General features: G+C 54.0%; 1 protein-coding gene across 14 annotated transcripts in view; it reads left to right on the forward strand.

Moving 5' to 3' along the window:
• Positions 1–15,535, forward strand: part of OTOF (otoferlin) — a 115,797-nt gene extending 100,262 nt beyond the window's left edge. For 9 of the 14 annotated variants that reach the window (XM_040599107.1, XM_040599108.1, XM_040599111.1 and 6 more), the window contains 13 exons: positions 1,986–2,140; positions 2,810–2,944; positions 3,851–3,988; positions 5,734–5,861; positions 6,438–6,608; positions 7,177–7,337; positions 8,040–8,182; positions 8,887–8,975; positions 10,780–10,878; positions 12,704–12,945; positions 13,309–13,487; positions 13,670–13,770; positions 14,303–15,535. In XM_040599107.1, the coding sequence (XP_040455041.1) occupies positions 1,986–2,140; positions 2,810–2,944; positions 3,851–3,988; positions 5,734–5,861; positions 6,438–6,608; positions 7,177–7,337; positions 8,040–8,182; positions 8,887–8,975; positions 10,780–10,878; positions 12,704–12,945; positions 13,309–13,487; positions 13,670–13,770; positions 14,303–14,483 (1,922 nt within the window). In that variant the 3' untranslated portion in view covers positions 14,484–15,535. The remainder of the gene's footprint in view (positions 1–1,985; positions 2,141–2,809; positions 2,945–3,850; positions 3,989–5,733; positions 5,862–6,437; positions 6,609–7,176; positions 7,338–8,039; positions 8,183–8,886; positions 8,976–10,779; positions 10,879–12,703; positions 12,946–13,308; positions 13,488–13,669; positions 13,771–14,302) is intronic. The other 5 variants (XM_040599109.1, XM_040599110.1, XM_040599114.1 and 2 more) reach the window with 1 other exon arrangement.
• The last annotated feature ends 315 nt before the right edge of the window (positions 15,536–15,850 follow it).

Raw genomic sequence — 15,850 nt, forward strand, 5'->3', positions numbered from 1 at the left:
GTCGCTTTGGCTGTGCAGGACTGTGTGCTTGAAGTCCATTGAGCACACAACTAACAGAAACTTGTAGATCACCTTCATAGGGTTTTCCATCCTCATTTTGCAAGAGACTTTAAATTATTATTTTTTTAATTTTGCTCCAGTTTTACAAAGGAGGATTGAACCAGATAAAAGGTCTGGGATTTATCTAATCTGACTGCTTTTACCTGCATGTAGAGGTCTCCTGGCCTGCTGTTCTACCACAGGCACTGAAGAAAAATAGGCATTTTTAGGGCAAGTTCTCTGACCTACTTTCAACACTGTTACGATAAGATGAATTGTGCCCTAAATGCATTTTTCTCTGACAGAAGTCAGGGGTCTGTAGCTCAGATGGGGTGTTGCAGATATCTAAAGTTGGGCAAGATGGATTTTGTACCACAAGTGATGTGGGCCAAGAATACCGGTGAGTTGGGACATGTTGGTCAAGGGTGACTTTGTCCATATGCGGCCTAGAGGCTCCTTGCCAGTCCCACCAGCGGGGCTTAGACAGGTTTCCCTGAGGACTTTCACCTCTGTTCTCCGTATGTTCCATGTCCCCGTGACAGCACATTGCTGTCATGCCTGGGCAATGCAAAATCCATCAGCTGAGAAAAATACAGAACCTGGTTTCTTTTGGAAGACTAGTCTTCGTATGATGAGAAAGATGAGTCCAGATCTTTCTAAACTTGGAGACAGCTCTAAGTAGCTTCTCCCTAACCTTGCTGTCATGACAGGGCTGCTGAGAGTGTCTTTTGTCCCCCCACAATGTTTTCTTTCTGTCTTCTCAGAAGGATCCATTTCCCCTTGACACTCCTATTCCTTCCTCATTTTCCTCTTCCGCAATAAGTCTTCATCACCTGTCTGTCCCCATCTGCATTGCCCAGCAGTTATGAAAGCTGGCAGAGGCAGTGAGGGAGGGGGATTGTAGAGGGGTGGGAGAAGTTTTCTTTGAACATCCCACCATGATGAGGGACTGGAGCATCTCCCTGGTGAGGAAAGGCTGCGGGAGCTGGGGCTGTTCAGCCTGGGCAGGAGAAGGCTGAGAGGGGACCTGAGCGATGCACACGGGTACCTTAAGGGCCAGTGTCAGGGGGCCGGGCTCTTGTCAGCGGTGCCCAGCGACAGGACAAGGGGCAACGGGCACAAACTGCAGCACAGGGAGCTCCGTGGGGAGAGCAGGAAAAACTTCTTTCCCTTGAGGGTGCCGGAGCATGAGGACAGGCTGCCCAGAGAGGCTGTGCAGTCTCCTTCTCTGGGGACGTCCAGAGCCCACCTGGACACGATCCTGTGCAGCTGCTGTAGGAGAGCCTGCTTGAGCAGGGGGTGGGCTGGGTGGTCCCAGGGGTCCCTGCCCAGCCCAACCACTCTGTGATGCTGTGGTCCTGTGCCTTTCCAGGCAGCCTGTTCCCAATGCAGTTGAAGTCCATGCCTGGCAGTTGCTCTGAACAGAGACCCAAACAACCTGTCGTTGCAGCTGGTCATGAGCAACACCTCTTTCAGTGCAGCAGCTTGTACTCTGGTGCTGAGCATCACGAACTGTCCCTTCCGCAATACCTCGGCTGGGGTTTTTTTCTGCAGGCTGCATACAGCAGGAAAAGCCTCCAGTGGATGGAAGAAAAGGAGATGCTGTAGGCAGGATCAGGTTTTCTGACTGCTGTTGAAGCTACCCAGAGCCTACCACTCTGTCCATGTTTTGTAGTCCTCCAAATGCCTCCTGCTCAGGTCAGCTCTGGAATTTTCCTGTGCAGAGACCTCTGGGCCCCTGAAGATGCTGTGACCTGGGCAGCACTGGGCAGAGTCAAGAAAAGACAGGAGAGGGCTGGGATGCAAGTTGCAGACAGTAGCAGCTGCCAGCTTTCATGCTCCTCCTGTTTGAAGGACCTTGATCAAGTTCCCCCTCCCTGTTCCCTCCACCCCTCCTCACCCTCATTTCCATCTCCTCCCTCCCCACCGCTTCCCCTTGGATTCAGAAATCAAACTTGATGACTCTCCCATGAAAGGCTTCAAGGGTCAAGTGAAGAACAAGGAGAAGTCCAAGACACCCAAAGATGATAAGAAAAAGAAGCAACCGTCAGCCCCTGAGCTTCCCGAGAAGAAGAAGAAGCAGAAAATTGATGAACTGAAGGTACGTGTGTCAGCAGGGGAGGAGAAGGCACTGCCTGATCAGTGGCAAGCTGGAAGTCTGGCAGGATGGCAGTGCCAGCCACCTGGAGATCAGAGGAGGATGGCTCAGCCCTGCATGAGGCACCTTGCCTATCTGAGGGTTAGCTAAACCCTAGGTGAGATGTGTCTTGGGACTGCTAGCTTCTCACCATAGACTGAAGGAGTCAGAGGTAACAAGTTGTATGGAAAAGGAGGTGCCCTGGGATAGAATCATCCTTGTAGCAGCTTGGATGTGCCCTGGCTGGAGGGAGGAGTTTTCCAGCCTGGCTATGGCTGGCCCAGCCAGGACTCAGAGTGGGGATGGGCTCTGGCTCAATCTGCTGGCCCGTGGTGTTTATTAGGATTAAAGGCTGTGATTTTGGGATTCAGAAGGAGTTTGAACCTGGGTCTTGCACAGAGGGCAGACAGCTGCCTCATTCAGCTGAGCTTCCCTATTGTACGTTACCCATTCAGGGAGGTGCTTGTGGCATCAAGGTCCAAACTAATGACCCTGGAGGTCCTTTCCCTTCCTTAGAGAACTGGGCACTGGGAGCCCATGTTCCCTCTGAGTTAACTCAGGTAGTCACCACATCTTTTCATCACCTTTCCCACCCCCATCTAATTCTTGTCCTTTAACTTTCTGCCATCTCAGGTCTTCAACAAAGAGCTGGAAGCAGAGTTTGATAACTTTGAGGACTGGCTGCACACCTTCAACCTGCTCCGTGGGAAGATTGGGGACAACGATGACAATGCAACAGAAGAGGAGCGGATAGTGGGAAGGTTCAAAGTGAGTTTGGTTGTTGAGCTTGGGAAGCCCTTGCCAGCAGGTTTCTCTCCTTGCTAACGCTGGTTTAGCAGGAAGAGGTTGGATGCCATAGAAGCCATTTTGCATTGACCCAGCTGCAGCCCCTTGCAGGGAGGGAAAGCCTCCAAGGATAGCCCCGGAGATCAGGTATCTTTAAAGAGCACATCCACAGCGGTGGTGATCTGCAGGCAAACAGACCCTTGATGATTCTTACAGAAGGCCAAGGGAAAAGCAATTTCTCTTTCTTGCCCACTGTGGAATTAAGTTGTGCCCTGGGTTATGTCTGTAAACCATTTTTCACCAACACTGGTCACCTAGGGCTGACAGTCACATTGCACCATTGCCAGTCCCCAGGCAATGCAGGAGCACATCTATCAGTTGTAAGATTCTTGAACAAGAACTTTTTTGAGGGTGTGATCCTGGCCAGATGAAGCCTGTTGATGCCAGTTTTGCCCTTTGTTTGCTTAGCAGAGGAGATGAGCAGACAGTTCCACCCCTAGCTAGGATCAGATGCTTTGAGAGCACAGAAACCAAGCAGTATTTCATTTGGTAGTTCACGACTTCCCAGACCATTCTTTGTCAACCCTTGTATTCCCATTGTTTTTGTCCTCCTGCCAGTTTTACTCTTGGAAATCCCTGTCCATGAGCACCTTGCTAGGCCGATTCCTCTGCAGGCCTCCTTCCCTTTGTCCAATTTCTCTGCTCATGGCTGCAATCCCTGAAGAGGTGCTTGTGTGGTGGAGGAATTTTCCAGATCTGGCCTGTCTGCTCCAGCACGTGGCTAGGAACAAGAATATTGGCTGAGTCCTCAGGAAGGTGTTTTGGGATGGGTCTGCTTACCCTGAGCCCCTGGGCAGCCAGACTCATTGGGCTGTGAACTCGCACTAGGGCTCCATATGTGTCTACAAAGTGCCGCTCCCTGATGATATCACCAAGGAGGCAGGATATGACCCCAACTTCGGCATGTTCCAGGGGATCCCCAGCAATGACCCCATCAATGTCCTGGTCCGAGTCTATGTTGTGCGGGTGAGTATAACTGTGTGGTGTAGTAAGGCGTGATCCTGCGCTCCCTCCCATGGCACATGCCCAGCAGCTGGTCCCAAAGCTGCAGGGATTTGGGGAGCTGGTCCCAGAGCTGTAGGAACGTTGGGGAGCTGGTCCCAGAGCTGTAGGAACGTTAGGGAGCTGGTCCCAGAGCTGTAGGAACGTTGGGGAGCTGGTCCCAGAGCTGTAGGAACGTTGGGGAGCTGGTCCCAGAGCTGTAGGAACGTTGGGGAGCTGGTCCCAGAGCTGTAGGGACGTTGAGGAGGTGGTCCCAGAGCTGTAGGGACGTTGAGGAGGTGGTCCCAGAGCTGTAGGGACGTTGAGGAGGTGGTCCCAGAGCTGTAGGGACGTTGAGGAGGTGGTCCCAGAGCTGTAGGGACGTTGAGGAGGTGGTCCCAGAGCTGTAGGGATGTTGGGGAGGTGGTCCTAGAGCTGTAGAGATTTTGGGGAGCTGGTTCCAGAACTGTAGGGATGTTTGGGAGGTGGTCCCAAAGCTGTAAGGGTCTTGGGGAGGTGGTCCCAGAGCTGTAGGGATGTTGGGGTTTAGTTCTCAGTGCATCAGGGCCAAGGATGCAGCATGAGGACTGAAGCAGCTCGTTGATGGGACTTAAACAGTGTCTCCATAGCTTTGTGCTCCAAGCATTGGGAGCAAGAGAAATCCAAGCTACTGCTAGATCCAGAGACTTCTCTTCTGGTATGCAGGATGGATTGGTGTGTCTGTCCTAGTGCTTAAGTGAATAATTTTGATCAGTCCAGACTGGGGGGTGCTGTTTCCTTACATAGCCACCACACCTCAGTGATGCTTCACCGTGGAGCAGAATGGGAGCTGGCAGGATCTAAGAGATCTAGTTAAAGGGCATGGCACCTCCCTGAACATGCACTGCATGATTATTGATCAGATCTAGCTAATGCACTTTTCTTTGTATATGGAGCGTGCTCTGGAAAAAGTCTTTTCCTGACCCCTAAACTGGTCATCCTCGTGTCCCCAAGCATGTGAGCAAGGTGCTGTAGCTGGGGACTTGAGAGAGATCTCAGGCCTGCTAGAAGCACATGGGCTGCCCTTTGTCACCACCTTGTCCCAGTGTTTTACAAATGCAACCTCCTTTTAGCTACATTTCCCGCTAGCATGGTTCTCCATCTAGTGCTGCATCCCATTGCCCAATGGGGTAGCGAGTCTCCCATCCATCACCAACAGACTGAGGCTGCAATAGTAGACACTAGCCTGGTCAGCACCACCAACAACCAGGACTGGTTGGATGTGTCCTAGCATAGGCATCTGCCCATGTGTGCCATGATGGAGGTTGGGACTGGAGAGTTTGGGGATAATCACCCCCTTTACAGGCAGAAGCCAGCAGCCCTCGGCTTGAATGTAGTGAGTGGAAGAGGGGAAGGGGACAGTCAACATCTTGGTCAGGTTGTTGCTCTGGGTATTTCTTTAGAGGAGCTCGTTTCTTTCCATAGATGAAAGAAATGACAAAGGAGACTGTGGTTATGTCTCTCTGAGGAGACACAGCCAGCCCCAGCCCCTCCCCAAACCAGGACAGGGGTTAACACAAGGCAGGATTTACCCCCGGTTTAAATGAAGACACTGTTTAGGGGGACCAAAGTGCTTTGCCACATGCCTGAGGCCAGGCAAGGCCAGATGCTCTCAGGGATGGAGAAGGGGGCCATCTCTGAATTCTCCACTACCGTGCATGGCACTGATCTATCACATCTCTTCTGCACAGGCCACAGACCTTCACCCAGCTGACATCAATGGGAAAGCTGACCCCTATATTGCCATCAAGCTGGGGAAGACGGACATCAAAGACAAGGAGAACTACATCTCCAAGCAGCTGAATCCTGTCTTTGGAAAGTGAGTTGCCCCAGCCCTGTTACCTGTCTGCACCTGGAGGTGATGAGCTAAGCCTGAGCCAAGCTTGCCAGCCTTGGACCTGCTGTCCCACAGCTGCTGCTTGAGCTCAAAAGATGGGACTCATCACACAGAACTTTCCTTACAAGCAGTGTAGGCATCTTCATTTCAGCTGCCTGTCCTTCTTTGCCAGCTGTATGGTCAATGTAGTAAAGGCTATTTAAGAGATGTTCATATCTGATCAAGGTTAAGTATTTACCTCAGGAACCATTAGGCCTAAACTCAAGCGGGAGTGTGGCTTGGTAGCCAGTGACACACAAACTTAGTTTCAGGGCTATTGAGACATCCAGGTCAAGCAATTGCCCTGTGCCACCTCCTGTCTAGGGCTGCTGGATCTGAAACAGCCCGTGCAAAGACTGAGTTAAAGCCCCTACCTCAAACGTCCTGCATCAGTAGGTTCAAATTAAACGCTGTCCTAAGACTGGAACAGACCCACCTCACCCATGTGTCTGTCTTGAGTAGCCACCAAAACCTTCAACAGCTTTTCTCTTTCCCCTCACCTGCTTTCCCCTGGCTTAGATCCTTTGACATTGAGGCCACCTTCCCCATGGAGTCCATGCTGACAGTGGCAGTGTACGACTGGGACTTGGTGGGGACTGACGACCTCATTGGGGAGACCAAGATTGATCTGGAGAACCGCTACTACAGCAAGCACCGAGCTACCTGTGGGATGTCACAGACTTACTCCATGTATGAGCAAAGCCTTCTCTGCCCAACCTTCTGCCTGGACCCATGCCTGTCTCATCTTCCACACCCAGCCTATATCTCCTGTAGGAACCTCCCTCCTTTATTGCCTGCTAATGGAGGAGTCTGTGCTCTACCCTCTCTCTTAAGACAGGTTTTGTGACCCACAGGGCAGAGCAGCAGTGGAGTGGGTTGTAAGGAGCCCAGGGCAGGGAGGAAGGGAATGAGGGGCTCTGGTGGGACTCGGTTGAGGTGTAAGGCCTGAGCTGAAATAGCAGCAGGGCCAAGGCAGCAATGCTGAGCATCAGGAGTCAAGTGGGGTGTGCTGGGAATTTCAGGTTTGAGTCAGCACAGAGTAGAGGGGCTGGGGTGGAATGGTGTTAGCAAAGTATAGAGTCGAAGCACCGAGGGACCTAGTCTGCTCTAAGTTTCACATTTGCTGCCTCAGATCCTTTCCCTGTGAATCCTGGGTCCTCTGTGGCAGCAACATTTGTTTTGCTGGCACAGGGGAACAAAATAGCTTTTTCCTCTAAATCTTGCTACTACTTCACTGACCCTGCCCTCCTATTCACAGATATGGTTATAACACCTGGCGTGACCCCATGAAGCCCTCCCAAATCCTGTCCAAGCTGTGCAAAGATGGCAAGGTGGATGGGCCACACTTTGGGCCAGGAGGAAGAGTGAAAGTTGCCAACAGGGTCTTCACCGGCCTCACAGAGATTGAGGATGAAAATGGTATCTGCCCCGTGGGATGAAGGCTGTGGAGGGGAGCAAGGGCCTGGGGTACCCCTTATCATCCAGGATTGGAGATGGATGTAGTGGCCCCATTACCCCAAAGCAGCACTGCACTTTTCATCCACCACCTTAAATGGACCTTCAAGTGTGTGACCAGTTAGAGTCTTATAGACCACCTAGGCCAGCAGGTTGCTCTCAGAATCACTCATGGGCATCCGTGGCATAGCACCACCAAAGCTACCTTTGAAAACTTTCTCCTGGCAGTGTATGCCCAAAGAGCAATGAAGACAGCCCACCCTGGCCTTTCCAGGAAGGGTTACTCCATGTAACTGCATCCCCAAATAACAGTTGTGTCCCAGCGCACTTGCATATGCACAGGAGAGGTGAAGACAGGTGCAGAAGGTGCAGGAGGAGTGCAGAAGAGGAGGAGAACATGGTCAATGGATATGGAGCTTGTTCAGCCTGGCAAAACATAGACTGACAGGGGATTTGGGCCTTCTGTAAATGACTAGGGTTAGAGAGGGGAGAAAGAGAGGAGTTAGGAAGTGTTGGCTGGAGGAAAAATTGTACACAAGGAAATGGAGAGGAGTAGCTAGCAGGCAGGTCTGCACCCTTGGAGCAGGGTTAAAGGAACAGGGTTGTTTGCTGTTCCTGGTGTCTCTCCCTGGTTCTCCAAGCTCAGCCCTCCCTTTGTCCACACAGGTCAGAAGAAGCAGACAGATGAACACCTGGCCCTGACTGTTCTGCGCCACTGGGAAGACATCCCATGGGCAGGCTGCAAGCTGGTCCCGGAGCACGTGGAGACGCGTCCGCTGCTGAACCCTGACAAGCCAGGCATCGAGCAGGTCCTCAAAGTCCCAGAGCAGAAGTGGAGGCAGCCCATGCTGCAGAGCAGAGATGTCAGCTGGGCAGGCCACCCATAACCCACCTTGTTGTGGGCAGTGGAGGCAGCGGAAGCATTTGGGCATCAACAGCCCTTAACAGTCACCTGTTGACACTAGCAGATCTTCAATGCCACTCATGCTCCAGCCTGCATCCATTTTGGTCTCACATTGCACCATGAGAGGTTTAGATTGGATATCAGGCAAAATTTCTTCACTGAAAGGGTTGTCCAGCACTGGCACAGGCCACCCAGGGACCTGGTGGAATTACCACCCCTGGAAGCTTTTAAGATGTGTAGAAGTGGCACTCAAGGGCATGGGTTAGTGGTGGGCTTGGCAGTGCTGGATTAATGGTTGGACTTGACGATCTTAAAAGTCTTTTCCAACTTAAATGATTCTATGATTCATTTCATATCCCCAAGTCCCTTGGTCCCCTGACCCCATGCCCATGCATCTTGGCATCATGCCATGCCATGGGACACTTCTGCAGGGAGGGAAGGAAGTTCCTGCAAGGAAAAGGACAGGCATGGGGGAACCTTGCCCTGCTCCGCATCTGGCATAGCCAGAATGGTGTTGAAGGGCAAGAGATGCTGGAGTTGGGGCTACTGCTGGGTGATGAGGGGCAAGGAGGGGCAAGGGGAGCTGACTGCACCTCTCCAACCTTGCAGGGTCGCCTGGAGATGTGGGTGGATATGTTCCCCATGGACATGCCAGCGCCCGGCCCTGCCACTGATATTTCTCCCAGGAAACCAAAGAAGTAAGGAACCTCCTAGCCAGCCAACCCCAGGGAAAACTCAGGGCTGGGGATGAAGCCCTGCTTCTCCCCTCTCCTGCTGATGCTCCATGGCCCGGCCCAGCCCTCTGCCTGGGTACCTTGCCCATGCTGGCATTTGATCCCGAGACTGGAGGCATCGAGATATGTCTGCCCCCTCCAGCGCCACTCCTGAAGGGTGTTATCCTGTCTGTTCCATTCCCTGCAGCTCCCCATCTTTCTCATCTGTACAGACTAGGAAATTAAATGGTTACCCAGTCCCCAGCCAGGGCAGACCTGTGCACCCAGTCCTGACCCCCTCCTGGGAAAGGGCAGGGTTAGCCCAGGGCAAGGATTGGCCCAGGGCAAAGGTATCCCCAGGCCCTTTCCAGGAGGTGATGGCTGGAGCCTGGGACAGAAGAGGTCACTGAGACAGAGCTGGTCAATCCAAGCAGTTCAGAGCAGCCAACAGACATTGTGATACAGAGTTCTTTCCTCCCCACCCTGCCCTCTACCAACTCATTTAGAGAGAAAAAAGAAGTTTCTTCCCTCGACATCCCTCCTAGTCCTGCCTTACTGTGCTACTCTGTGCCTTTGGGCCTGTTTTCCCACCTCCAGAGCTGGGATACAGGGATGGCACTGAGCATCCTGGCAGGAGTCTCTTGCATATCCATGCCCAGCAGACAATGCCTTGGATGGAGAGAATGTGCCTTGACCCCAGTGGGCTGCAGCTGGGGTCTGAGCAGCAGGGCAGGCAGCTGCAGGAAAGCTGAGGCCAAGGGCAAGTTCCAGACAGCAGTGTGGACTGGAAAGGCAGAGGCTGTCTAAAGTGCAACCCAGGAGAGCTGTGCTCATCAATGACCCATGGGCTGGAGCTGAGATGTTCCTCTTGATGGGCTGACAAGAGAGTTTACAGGTAGATAGCCTGTTTCAAGCAAGATTGTGCCTGGTTATTGTCCTAGGGGTTTAATCCATCTCCCCTGTCTTTGCTGGGAGCACCTGACACCAGCAGGCAGTGCTAGGTGCTGGAGAGGCAGTGCATGGGACAAGTGCCAACCCATGGGTGCAGACAGGAGGGGGCTGGAAGAGATGGCAGTAGTCCCACAGCTTGACTCAGCCAGGGCAATGCCAGAAGGAGATAGAGAGGAGGTGGGTTAAGGAAGCTGTAAATCCCGTTCCTCTCACCTGTTGGACTCCCTGGTACTTTCAGCAATGTGTTGTGCTTGTGGCCACATGGCTGCATTGCCTTTCCACCATCCTCCAGCCTTTCCACGTTGCAGCTGCACCCTGCAAGGAATCTGGCTTCTGCTTTTCCTCCACCACCAGAATTCCCAACCAAACCCAATGTGACTGAGAAAACCCAAGCTGCTTCACACAAAAGACAGTGCTGGGCACCTCTCAGAGCCCCTGAACCTGCTGGAGACCTAAGGGGGACTGTGACGCCCGTTTCTAAGGGGCGACAGCCCTGCTGAGTAAGGTGGTGTAACCAGGCAGAGAGCTGGACTCTGTTTTGCAGACCCCGTTTTTAGGCACAGACCTACCTAAGAACAAGCCTAGGGTGTCCCCTTGAGCCTTTGGTGTGGACCTTGCAGAGGTTCAGAGTGGAGGGAGATAAAGCTCTCTGCGCTGCTCCACTCACCCTGCCTAGGCTGATCTGAGCCCCTGTGCGGATCCCCCTCCTGTTCTTGTCCTGATCCCTCAGATAAGATTCTCAGTGCCTGCCCCTGGTTTCTGGCAGCATCACCCCATTCCCTCCTGCTCCTTCCCCTGCCTCTGCACCTCACCTCCTTGTCTCCCTTTCTCCTGCCAGATATGAGCTTAGAGTTATAGTGTGGAACACAGATGAGGTCATCCTGGAGGACGATGACTACTTCACTGGCGAGAAATCTAGTGACATTTTTGTCAGGGGGTAGGTACAGCGTGGCGTGCCAGCATCACTTCCTCTGCTTCTCCCTGGGGTGGGTGAGAGCACTTGCTGGGGTCCCTGGGCTGGTTTTGGCATGGGGATGTGGGGGTACAACATGAACTGTGGTGCAAGGTCAGATAGCACCAATGCTGCCGTTGTCTTCTGTGCTGTGTTTCTTGCCTCTCCCTCTCTCTTGGCTGCACGACCCGCTGCTGTGCCTGGCCTGGCTGCCCAGCTTTGAGCTGCAGGTTGTTATCTGGAGCACTGATGAGGTGATTTTGGAAGGTGATGTTTCCTGGCAGGAGGGATGTCTGACATCTGTGTCAGGGGGTAATGGCCAAGGCCTCGCTGCTTGGTCCTGTCTGCCCCACTTCCCCTTGTTGAGCTTGTCTTGATCTCCCCACTTGGCATTTCAGCCCTGCAACCTCCAGTTCTAGCATCTGGAGCTGAATGGGAGATTTCCATCTCCACTTCCCTCTCACCCAGCAGTAAGGGAAAGCCCCTTCCAAAACGGGCCTGTACAGAGATGTGGGGATGCACATCCCAGTTCTTTACAGGACCTCAAGCCAATGCAGCGGTGCTTCAGGCTGCTGGCTGGCTATGCCCTACCAGTCTGTTAAACTGCTCAGTGCTTCCTCTGCAGCCTCACCAGCTCACACCAGGGTTCCTCTACTTGCACCTCATGCTGATCTGAAAAAAAATGGGTTTGTTTTGGCATCTTGGGTCCTGTTAGCCCAGTGGCTTTTCTGCAACAGCCCTGAATCCAAGATGCTCCAGCCCCTCCCCATCTGTGTGGTGGGGGATTGCTTGACCTTTGTGTTTTGTGAAGTAGAGCAGGGCATTGGCACGCTCAGAGTCTGAGCAAACAACACTGCACTGGGTGCCTGAGCATGGGGTCGTGTCTGTGCTGGCTGCAGCCCCTCGGAACAGATGTGCAAAAAAGACCCTGAGAGCACCCTGGGGAATGGAGATACCTAGGCTCATCAGAGAAAGGCTCCAGGGGGCACTCAGAATCTAAATCAAAGCTGTGTTTTCCCAGGGCCAAGACTTGCAGGTATGGAACATCTTCTGTGTCCCCTTTTCTCTGGGAATCCTGCTCACTGGAGCCAGAAAATTGGGGGTACAAGCATATCTGATGGCAAGGTCGATGTGGCCACCCTGTCTCCCAGGGTGGCATTGCTGGGACCGCACTGTCTCCAGTGATGGTGGATCCCACCCATCCATCATCCATCCCGTGACGCCTAGCTGAGCTGGGCACTTCAGTTCGCTTTGCTGGAGACTGGCTTAGCAGAGACGCCCCTACCCTCAAGCAGAGCCTTCATCAGGCCCTCAGTACCTCTGATGGGCTCAGATAGATATGCCCTGACACAGGGAGCCTGCGGTGACTAGCACAGACCTAGCTGCCATCAGGGGACACCTGCTTACCCTGTGGTAGAGTGAGAAGGTCTCTACAACCTCCCCTGGACTTGTCCACTCCACCAGTGCAGGATGGGGACATCCCTCCAGCATGCTCCACTCCAGACTCCCCAGCAACGCTCCCTGCTCCTGTCCATCTCTTTAACATCTCCCTACCCAGAGAAAGACCTCTGACAACCTGCTTGCATTTCTGGCTCTCAAACTTCCCTCTTCCCTCTAGGGTCCTCCTGCCTTCATGCCTATTCTGCCCCTTGGATGTGCTGCTGTGGTGAATGGAGCAGCCCCAGCCCATTGCTCACACCTTTTAGGTCCTTCTGAGTCTGTCCTGGAGACATCCTGGCTACACAGGTGGGATGGTCCTATGCCCTCTCCTTCCTCCTGTAACACATTGCCACCCCTCTGGGTCTTGCAGGTGGCTGAAGGGTCAGCAGGAGGACAAGCAAGACACAGATGTCCATTACCACTCACTCACTGGTGAAGGCAACTTCAACTGGCGCTACATCTTCCCCTTTGACTACCTGATGGCAGAGGAGAAGATAGTCATCTCCAAGAAGGAGTCCATGTTCTCCTGGGATGAGACAGAGTACAAGATCCCGGCTCGCCTCACCCTGCAGGTCTGGGATGCTGACCACTTCTCAGCTGATGATTTCCTTGGTAAGCAGGGGGTCCGCTGTGCTGGGGCAATGGGGCAGCCAGCAAGGAGCCCGTGGTTGGCCAAGCAGGGAGCAGTGTGGGTTGAGACAAAGCCTGGGTAGGAACAGAACCTGGAAGGGCAGCTCTACTTCTCAGGTCCACAACATCTTACAAACTCCTTTAGATGCTGCTGGTAAGATGAGAGCCCTTGTCTCCACTGCTGCTGTTCAAAGGCTGCTTCTGTAGCAAAGACAGCAGCTTTCTGGTTCCCAGATCTAGTTCAAAGTTGCTCTCTAGGGCAGGAGATGCTGGCTCAGCCCACCTCCAGCCAAGGACTCCAGATTCTGGGAATGCCAGCATCTGTGCTCCCCTTTCTTCTGCCAGGGGCCATTGAGCTGGACCTGAACCGCTTCCCCCGGGGAGCCAAGACGGCAAAACAGTGCAGCCTGGAGATGGTGACGAACGAGGCAGAGATGCCCATGATCTCCATCTTCAAGCAGAAGCGGGTGAAGGGCTGGTGGCCGTTCGTGGCCAGAGATGAGAATGATGAGCTGGAGGTCACTGTAAGAATGGGAAAAAGGGAGGGATTTTACATCCTGGGGACTGCATGCTTTACAGTCACCCTCCACCCCACACCCCACCCCCACTTGCCTATGTTCCCTCAGGTCCCCTCTGTCACCGTGTCTTGGGGGAATGGGGTGGGGACCATTGCCTAGGTCTCAGCACAAGTCTCTGCTCCATGCAGGGGAAAGTCGAGGCTGAGCTGCACCTTCTGACAGAAGAGGAGGCAGAGAAATCCCCGGCTGGGCTGGCTCGCAATGAGCCTGATCCGTTGGAGAAACCCAAGTAAGTAGGAAACCCCACTCCTCAGCAGGCACCTGGGCTTCTGGGACATGCTGTGGGGTGGCCCCGGGGAGCAAGCCAGGCATGGGGAGGTGAGGAGGGGTCACACTGGGGGATGTAGGAACAAGGATCAGGGGCAGAGGCATCTCTACTGGTTCCCCCCATTGCCTGTTATCCACAGTCCCACTGCTTTTCCTTACTCTGATCCTCCTCTACCTCTCTTCTTGGCTCTGTCCCCTTCCTTGGCCTCCCACCACGTTCTCCTCCCCTCCAGTCCTCACCACCAGATTCCAGTGTCAACTGGCATCCTCACACTCCATCACCAACCTGCATTACTTTATCTGGAATGTGTGGGGCAGAGTCCCCATGTCCACCTGCCTGATCATCCTGGTTGGGCTCTTTCACTCTGTGCAGGTTTACCCAGGGAAGGGGATCCCATACCTCCCTTTGCACACTGTGCCCATGTTGCATTGCCTGCCCTGCATCCCTGCTCCGTGGCAGTGGCATTAATGATGGGTATTTGCTTCCCCTGCAGCCGCCCGGACACAGCCTTCCTCTGGTTCCTGAACCCACTCAAGTCCATCAGATACCTCATCTGCACACGCTACAAGTGGCTCATCATCAAAATCTTGCTGGCCCTGTTGCTCCTTATCATGGTCGCCCTCTTCCTCTACAGCATGCCAGGCTACATGGTCAAGAAGCTGCTGGGAGCATGAAGCATGGGAGCCTCCCCCATGTACCCAGTCCCGTGGCACAACCTTCCCAGGCTCCATGCCATTCTCCTCCCTGCAGCCTCTCAGCAGCTTCGGGGGGCACCTCCCGGCTGCTGCTGCTACTGCTGCCAGGACTCCTCTTTTACATTCATCTGTGGGTCTTCGTTGCGGCTTATGTCCCAGAGAAATGGGGCTGGAGGATGGTGTCGATGCCGAGGCTGTGCATCCCTCACCGGGGCTGGCAGAGGTGCCCAGCCGGCTACTGCGGGACTGCCCAGGCTGGCAGTCTGAGAGCCCTGTGCCCACTGGGGCCATGGGCAGTGCCCTGGTGGGGAGCTCAGCCCCTGGCCCCAGGGGAAGGACAACTGGGGCTGCATGGCTGGAGCTACAGGAGTGCTCCCAAAAGGCTCCTTGGAGGGGCAGTCTGAAACGAGGATGGAGCAGGGACTTGGGACAGCTGGGGACATGCCAGCCCCACCAGCATGAGGATGGCACAGAGCGGCCCCAGTACCTGTCCCCCCTGCTAGCACTGTCCCTGCTCCACTCATAGCTCTGGAGGACACTGCTTCCACGGTGCAGGGGCCTGTCCCACCCCGGCGGACACTGGACATCATGCCCCAGCAGCCACCAAGGCCCTGCAGCGGTGGGGGCCCTGTCCTTCCCCCCCCCCCCCCCCCCATGGCTCTGGCAGAGGCAGGGAAGTGTCCAGCAGCTCAGACATCTTCCTGAGGTTACCGACCCAGAACTGGTGGTGGCTGAGCATCCCGATGGGCTCACAGGCAGCCAGGTTCCCTGGCACAGTGTGAGCTCCCCCTGGCCTTCTAGATTCTCAGTTTATTTTCTTTGGGTTGGTATGTGTTGCGGCTGGAATCTTTCTTGCCATGTATATTGGAGAAGGGTTCTTTTCTCAGCTTGCTACCATACTCAGCTGTTGAAAAGCCACCTTTCTCAGCTTCAGGTGTGCAAGACCCTCACTGAGTAATTGAGGAGATCTCGGGGATGTTTTTAGGAAACTACTGTTTTAATCAGTCAATAAAAACTGGCGTTCACTTCTGGTTTCTCTGTCGAGGTCTCGCATTTGTGGGGACAGAGCTCGTCACTGGCTGCTTTTCAAGATGAGCCCTTTCCTCCTTCCATCCTCCCACCCTGATGCTTCCCAGTTGCAGCCCCTTTTCCCGCTGCCTCCCTCCAGTTCCCCTGTCCTGGGGGGCTGCATGGACAGCAAACCAGGCATAGTCCTGCCTTCCCCTCCAGGCAGGGTGGCAGCGGGCAGACAGCAACATCCTGGGGACCAAGAGGGGCTCCAGGTACTTCTTTCCATCGTCTGCCACCTGCACTGGGTGGGTGCCCAGCGGGCCGTCTCCTCTTGC

Source organism: Falco naumanni, chromosome 6, assembly GCF_017639655.2.
Source record: "Falco naumanni isolate bFalNau1 chromosome 6, bFalNau1.pat, whole genome shotgun sequence".
Classification (NCBI taxonomy): domain Eukaryota; kingdom Metazoa; phylum Chordata; class Aves; order Falconiformes; family Falconidae; genus Falco; species Falco naumanni.